This window comes from Engraulis encrasicolus, chromosome 3 (assembly GCF_034702125.1).
Source record: "Engraulis encrasicolus isolate BLACKSEA-1 chromosome 3, IST_EnEncr_1.0, whole genome shotgun sequence".
Classification (NCBI taxonomy): domain Eukaryota; kingdom Metazoa; phylum Chordata; class Actinopteri; order Clupeiformes; family Engraulidae; genus Engraulis; species Engraulis encrasicolus.
The window spans coordinates 37,464,291-37,472,558 of NC_085859.1; the positions used below are offsets into that span (position 1 = coordinate 37,464,291).

At 44.3% G+C, this 8,268-nt stretch overlaps 1 protein-coding gene across 3 annotated transcripts in view; it reads right to left on the bottom strand.

Moving 5' to 3' along the window:
• Nucleotides 1–7,752, bottom strand: part of elmod3 (ELMO/CED-12 domain containing 3) — a 30,105-nt gene extending 22,353 nt beyond the window's left edge. The window contains exons 1-3 of one of the 3 annotated variants that reach the window (XM_063195334.1): nt 7,694–7,752; nt 6,042–6,098; nt 4,812–5,638 (exon numbers count right to left, since the gene is read on the bottom strand). In XM_063195334.1, coding sequence (XP_063051404.1) covers nt 4,812–4,847 — 36 coding nt within the window. In that variant the 5' untranslated portion in view covers nt 4,848–5,638; nt 6,042–6,098; nt 7,694–7,752. Of the gene's footprint in view, nt 1–4,811; nt 5,639–6,041; nt 6,099–6,430; nt 7,083–7,136; nt 7,440–7,693 lie in introns of those variants that run through there. The other 2 variants (XM_063195336.1, XM_063195337.1) reach the window with 2 other exon arrangements.
• Nucleotides 7,753–8,268: the final 516 nt, after the last annotated feature.

The window sequence follows — 8,268 nt, forward strand, 5'->3', positions numbered from 1 at the left end:
GGGGGGCGGTGGCAGGTTTATGATGAGGTTAAGAGGGCATTGGGAGGCTTATGATGAGGTCAAGTGGGCATTTGTTCAAAAGAGGTTGAGAAACACTGGGTTAGATGGAGCTCAGTCTGACAAACCTGATATGGCCGTTGGCCTTTTTAACTGAACTAGAAAAACGTTCAGTTTATGAGTTTAACACGCTGTGGAAAGCACCCCACAGAAAGTTAGTTCCTAGAGTGGACGCAGCATCAACGGTTCCCTTTCAAATGTCACTATGTACTACTATAGGGAAGAGTAAGAGCCATAAAAACAGCAAGTTGCAGTGGCTTGAGAAAGTTTGGTGCCCATAGTCATGTGCCCACGACTGTTTTTGTTTAAATCCACATACAATTGTTTCTCTAACACCCATTAAACACCTATTATAAGAGAATGTTTCTCTTTCCCTACAAGTTTAACATGTGTTGAAAAGAAGTTGTTGCCTCAAAATCTCAAGAGATGAACTGATATATTGATTTTGCAAAAGGGTGCCCGGACTGTCTCATACCACTGTATGTGGCTCTAGCTACAACTATTCAGACCAGTGACTGCAATGACAAATATGTAACATCTGCTTCCATTGCCTCCTTAATTTTTTTTTTCTAGACCAACAGCACTATGAATCAGCAGGTTGGCCTAATTAAGGGCTGTATAACATGGAAGAAGAGAAAGAAGTTTAAACCCTCATTAGGTTCTCATAAGGTACAGTGAAATGACTTGTGACCCAATTTGACTTCCTGCAATTTATTCTGTTCTGTTCACCAAACAATCTGGTCTGTTTATTATCCACAAGTATAAGTTAGTTACAATCATATTGCCAAATGTACTACTGACCTTAGTCGATGCGCAGGGCTGTATGAGGTAGAACTTGATTCTAAGAAGTACTCTTACTGGTGGAATTAAGTAACTGAGCAATGGACAGCCATGGCCTAATGGTTATGGAGGTGGTCTTAAGATCAGAGGGTTGAGGGTTCCAATCCCACCCTTACCCCTCCCTACATCTCTATTAGTGGCTGAATTGCCCATGAGCAGGGCACTCAACTCCACATTGCTCCAGGGGACTGTAACCAATACCCTGAAACATAACTGCAAGTCGCTTTGGAGAAAAGAGACAGCTAAGGGTAATGCAATAATGTAATAATAGTAATTACTTTGGATAATACTTTATTTTGAGGGGGCTTTGATTACAGTGCACTACAGTGCACAGTGGTGTAATAACATGCAAGTGCAACTGTAGTACGTTATTACATTATACTCACTCACAACATGTTTATCTACATACCAAGGGTGGCTTGGGCCTCAGTTCAGCCTTTGCCCCCCTGAAAGAATGCATCACTTTGGCAAAATATTATGAAAGCACTTCATAGTATGGTATGTAAGTACAAAAAAAATGATTTAATAACATGTACAACAGTAGTACTTAAGTTACTTACCGGTAGATGTTATTCCACTAGTTATTCCACTGTACCCAATGACTACATACACTGAAATTAAATGCCCCTTAAAATAAGGTGTTACACCTTACTTTGTAAAATACCAGCACATGATGTTATATGGCAGGGGAGGGGAACCTATGGAGGGAGGGCCGTTTTATCCGGCCTCCGAGACAATTTTAATGTTATGCAGCATCACATGTAATATAACATATTTTGTAAAGGAATCTTAGAAATCACATTTGCAATACAATTAAGTTATATTCAGGGGACCTAGAAGGTGGGGTCTGTTTCAAAGGTGGCTGCCTTCAATATAGGCCGAAAGTGCCGGGGGAAATCCTGGTTTGTTTTCATAATACGGCCCTCGGAGTAATTTGAAGTGGCCCCTCGAATGAAAAAGGTTCCCCCCTGTTATATGGTTTATACACCAGTTATTCCACTGTACTACTGTAAGGAGATGCACAGCAGGGGTACTTGTACTTTTAGCGTTATACACCTCTGCTGACGCCTCCGACTACAACAGGTGAGGCCGCTACAAGTCATCAGGGGCTGACTAGGGACTTCATTATGTGCACCAACAGCAACAGATCAACAAATGCACTAGTCTAATTCCCCAACTCCCATCCATAGACACCCATTCACTCCACAGGAGCATACCTACTGTATGTTCCAACAGCTCTATGTTACCGGTAAGTCTGCCGTTAAAAACAGTGACAAACTTTGCACCTTTTCCACTTTGCAATATGAAATTAGTCGCGTTGACATTGTTGGTAAATGAAACTACACAAAAATGTTAAGCTGTACCCAGTCCAAAACAATTCCTGAATCAAGCCAGTTACTGTAAAAAAAATTTTTTTTTTTCTTTTGAGAAAAAAAATGTTATGACAAAACACAAGACTGGGAACATATGGCTGACCCCAACTCACTCCACAACCACTCTCTACAATTTCTCAGACTTGTGTTTAGGGGTGTTACAGGGTGATGTCCAGTACGTCCAAAGATAGACTGAGGCACACTGCTTTCATTAGAGGTACATGCTGTACAGTCCATTCAGCACAAACACTTGTAACTTCAAATCCTGCAGCCAAATGCGGCCATATCGTTTCTAGGAGACTACTTGACCAGCCTTTAATCTGAAGTTGAACGTTGATCAGCCCCGTAGCTTTTTAAAATGTGTCTTTATGAAACTGTCCTTTTATGCTCTGCCCTAGTTAACCTATCCCCTTTTTTTCTACATGATGCTCAGTTTTTAGATCTTACCGATTGTGACTTTGTCTTTTTTTTGTCAAGTGGTCTTTGTATTTGTCCTGTGTCCTCAAGTATGTCTGTCTGTTTTAAGGTAGAAAGATTCTTTCAAGTCCTCTTACTTGTCCAGCACTTTGGACAGCTACCTCTGTTGTATTTTTAAATGCTTTATAAATAAAATTGACTTGACTTGAAGTTACACAATGTTTTGAAAGACGGCAGGTAAATGATGAAACAGCCGAATGTCAGGTCTTCGGCGCTCGTGAAATATGTGGAATTTATGGGTCTTAAAAAAATGAATGTACTAGCGAGGTGCAAGTAAACCCATAGGGAAGAGAAAGTGAAGTGCTTCACAAGCTTGATTTGAGCAGTGGGCCGCCCCTGCTGTCTCTGTATTAACCCATTTCGTCCTAAGCCCTTTTTGGGAAAAGATGCCCTCTCCCTATTAAAACCTAAATATATCAGCCTCCGAAGCACATACAAACATGAAATAAGTTGCATTTAAAAGCTAGGATCCTCATTTTGCACTAGAATGTGTTCATTCAGCTCGAACATTTTTTTTTTTAAATCTCACTTTTATTTTTTGTTTAAAAACCTCAAATGTCGCGTAGATGTCGCTCCAGGCTACAACAGGTTAACCCATTCAACAACTAGTTCAATGCCTTTTCTTTTCACAAGCATTTTGCAACATGCCAATTTTTCACTCAAAGATGGAAACGAAATGCACACAGCACACAAGACAAAACAAAACAAAACTGGGTGCTCTGACTGGAAGTGCATTTCCTGCTGAGAAAGCCATTCAGGCAATTTGGCAATTCAGGGTTTTTTTTTCTTTCCTGCTAAATACTATTGAGCCGATAGATTTTGTGCCATAATACGGATCTCACTGTGTGTGTGTGTGTGTGTGTGTGTGTGTGTGTGTGTGTGTGTGTGTGTGTGTGTGTGTGTGTGTGTGTGTGTGTGTGTGTGTGTGTGTGTGTGTGTGTGTTATTCAGCTACCCACACCACAGGCACGAGCGACAGACAGACAGTCAGACAGACACTGACCCCCTTACAGATGAGTTCCAAACAGGATGGGTGACTCAGAGGGAGTTGAGCACATTACATTACAGGTCTATGCATCCCTCACCACTTCCATCCATAGTGCCATGGAGGGGAAATTGACACACACACACACACACACACACACACACACACACACACACACACACACACACACACACACACACACACACACACACACACACACACACACACACACACACACACAATACACCCCCTGTCCCTCCACAAACACACAGGCATGCATGCATGCATGCATGCACAGGGTGCGTGTGTGCCAATTTCTCTACCTTTCCGCTATGGAGGTGGTGAGTGTGCACATACACGACGTACACACGCAGGTACTGTAGTCGTCTGAACAGTAGTGCTACCCGCCGTGGCGCATTAACAATGAGCTTCAACTGACGTGGTGAGCTTACCTTTTATTCATACTTCCTAGTTTGTCATAGTTGGAGCCATGATGCTCGCACGCACGCACACCCCTCACTGCTGCTACAGCCTGCATAGAGCACGTAGGCACAGAAGTTGCATACTCTACTGCTATTTAAATATGCGTCCTCCTTTCCTCCTTCCTAGTACTGTACTAAGACCTCTTTCCATCTTCATACTGCGAAACAAACGGAACTTGGCAGACAACCTTTACATCCCACCCCCCATGCACACACAAACAATGAACACAGTGCAGTCAAAATGTAATAATATGCACTAGTAATACACTATCTAAACCTCTTGTAGGGCTTTTCTAACTAGTATGCACTAAAGCTTTCCCAGTATGCATCAACCCCTTGTCCTGTCTGTGCATCCATAGTGCTACCCAACTGGTTTATGTACTCAGGCAGGCTGTTCCATTACGCTGTACGCTGTGGCCCTCCACCCCTCCCAACACACCTAACCCCCACCTCCTGTGTGGCGGCATCGCATCGCACTACACTGAACACTGACCACTGTGTGTGTGTGTGTGTGTGTGTGTGTGTGTGTGTGTGTGTGTGTGTGTGTGTGTGTGTGTGTGTGTGTGTGTGTGTGTGTGTGTGTTCTCACAGCTCTCACCTCGGTGTGTTTGGCCAGGATAATCTCCCCTTCCATGGCATGGGTGTTGAAGCTTGGCGGCTGGTGCTGCTGCTGCTGCTGCTGCTGCGGGCAGGGCAGGGCAGGGCTGGGCAGGGGCTGGGTGGGGTGTACCACTACCTTGCCCCTCCTACAGGCTGCCCAGTTCTGGTGGTGGTGCCACGCTCAGCCAGGCTGCTCTCCAGATGACCATGGCGCTGGAAGCCCAAGCACGCCGCCGCCGACGCTGCTGCTGCTGCTGCTGCTCGGTCAGTCGAAGAGTAGTGTGAGAGTGCAACGTTTACTAAAGGTCCTCTCCTCTCCTCTCCTGTCCTGTCTTCTTTCTGTCTGTTTAATAGTGTCTTACGTGCATTCAGTCAGGAGGAGTACACCACCGGGAGTGATCCCAAAGCAGCCACAGGTGCCAAAAAGAGAGGAGAGGCAACGGCGTGGTGTGGCGTCGGGACAATGGAGAGTGGACAGTGCTGTATGGATCGAACAGATCGGCCAGAGATGGGCAGGTTGTGGTAGAAAGTGTTGGTTAAGCCACCTCTCCTTCTCCTCCACTTCCTCCTCTTAGTTCTTGTTCTCCTGCGTCTCCTGGTCGTGCGTGCAGGGCGTAGCTGAGAGGGCGTCCACAGGGACGCTCCATCAGAGCAGGGGGGTGAGGAGCGCCGAGGAGGGGGTGCGGGCACCACAGGCCGCCTGCTGCTGCTTCCCAAACCCCATGGCGCTCTCTCTCTCTCGCTTGCTCACTCTCACTCTCACTCCCTCTCTTGCTCTCTCGCTCTCTCTCTCTCTCAGCTAGTTCCTTGAAACCTCACCAGCACCTGCAAAGTACATGACAAAAAAATCTGGTCAAAACGATGCCACAACATACAGCAACAAACGCCTTGCTGTTAGTTCCTGGAAACCTCACCAACAATTGCAACAAAGCGCATGAAGAAAACGACATAAAGCAATGACTAACACACATACACACTCTCTCTCAGTTCCTGGAAACCTTACCAACAGCTGACAAAAACCTTGTCAAAATGACACCATGGGGCATTGACATACAGAATTGGGAGTTATTATTGACTTCGACAGGTTCCTCCTCACAAGCAAGCAGTTACATCACAGGTGCAGTGAGAGGTGTATTGCTGTCTGTAGTCTTGTTCTCTTTTGTTAAGTCATCATGGGGTGAATGTATTGTATGCATGCATGCATGTGCGTGAGTGCTGTGCGTCTCACCTGCTAAAAGCTTGCAACCAGTGGACGGATCTTTGGAACTTCCACCGAACCAACACTCTGAAAAATGAGAGGGGGGGGGGGTATTGGGGGTTAAAACGCAGACAAAGACAGCAACCTCCTATTGTTTGTAAAAACCCCATTTCGTGCAAAATGCATCAAAGTAAAGACATTTCGCAAATGCAACAATGATACTGGGCTACTAAAATAAACCAATGCACGATCAAAAACGTAGGCTATTCCATTGTCAAAAAGACACAGCGATGGTGTGCATAAGTTTAACGGTGACATCATTCGTTTGGATGAAATTTAAAAAAAAATGCTAAGCGTTAGGAAATAGAATCACACGAAAGACATTTTTTTAAATGCATTGCAAAGAAAATCGTGAATACTTCTGTCAGTGAGTCCCACTTATTGTCCGCAGAAATTCACAGGCGCAATATATAACGCATATGGATGACGTCATCGATAAATCCTGCATTTCTCGCCATCAGAAGAATGCAGCTTCCATGTACCGGCTAAAAACCTAGTCATGCCAACATCTTTCCCCTGTAAAGTGCACCAACACCACGCTGCAACTGTCTTGTTCGATCCGCGTCTCCTTCAGTAGTTAGCCAAATGACACTCCATTTGTCATATTGATGGCCATGGGAGGGGTTATCAATGACATCATCGTCCTCCTGTCATCTGTACATACAAGCTAGCTAGACAAATGCCACGCAATACAATTTCTTGCAGGGACAAAGAGGATAACGACTAAGTAAACAGGCTGCTGTCGCACAGTTTCTTCAACGCAAACGGAAAAAACGAGTAGTCATGCAACTTGAAAGCCTAACAGAGGGGTTAATCATTCTGCCAAGTCTGTCTCTAACAACAACCACTAATAACATTTTAACCACCAACGCTACAGTGTAACAGTGTCAATGTAACCGCTTCACTTCCCATCCATGTCGCAACATTCCAATGATGAACCTGACCGATTGACAGCATGAAAATAGCGCAGAATGAAAAAGTTTGCAACCTGCATGTCACCCTCTTCCACGACCCACACTGCCTAACAAGTGCAGAATTACTGTATAATACTGTATGTGCACTCACCTAGTATCTACAACTGCTTCAATAACTGGATAAATAAATAGCTTTCCGGTCTAAGCTATAGCTCCAATGATGCCAGTGAAGTCCTCGCATCCCCAACTAGTTTCCCCTTTTGGTTTTGCAAACCTTCCGCTGACATAAATAATGTCATAATGTCCAGCACAAAAAGTTAACCAACCAGAATAATGCGAATATGACTTGGACGCACAACAACAATGTACTGGTCTAAAGAGACCATGAAATCTTTCCAATAGGTGTGCGCAATCAGTCAGGCTAAACGCTCACCGACTTTGCCATGAGCAAGCTAACTATGAACTAATATTACGTTAGTGTAAAAGGACTAGAAGGCAAAGCTAGCCAGACCGCTAGCAGCGATAACGTTAACGTTAGCTAAATCTTTTTGTGCAGTCCTAACTAGGTTGCTCATGTTTTTCGTCGACAAGCGATTAATGATGCACGTCTCTGTCACAGCAATACATGCAAACACAGTTTCCGTGACTTCCGAAATAACTTGCATCCCTATGGCAGCTGTTGTCATAAAATATCGCTTTTTATTTTACCTCAGTTTGTCTCCCTCCAATCTCAGCTTCCCTTCCCCCTTCCACTGTTACATTAATTTAGAGCGAGATGGGAATTGTGGTTTTAGCCTCGACTTCCGGTGTTGCCAGTCATTTTAAGAGTGACCGGAGAGGGCGCACCGACCCAAGATAACATCCAGAGTTGCATACCGGTATCTTGCGCAGTAAAGACAGAGCACATTAAAAGAGAATAGCAAACCTACTTCTCTATTATGCCTATCCTATATTAGGATTGATGTGTATAACACCTGCTTTTGTGTTAAAGCTTGAGGTGGCAGGACACCACTCTTTCATTTTCAAACTAGTTAACCAGAATGCAGACCTTCAGACTTCCATAAAACCTGAGAAATTTAGAGGAAGAAGAAGAAGAGGAGGAAGAAACAACATTGAACACGTTGATGTGTTGGATTAAGGTATTATGTAATGTGTGTCAGTAATGACCTATCACAGTTCCTCTCTGGGGGTTTGAGGGTAGGCCTATTTGTGTGTGAACCATTGATAGCCTACTTCAGTGGTATGAACACAATCACTGTTATAGCAGGCCTACGAAAAGCAGG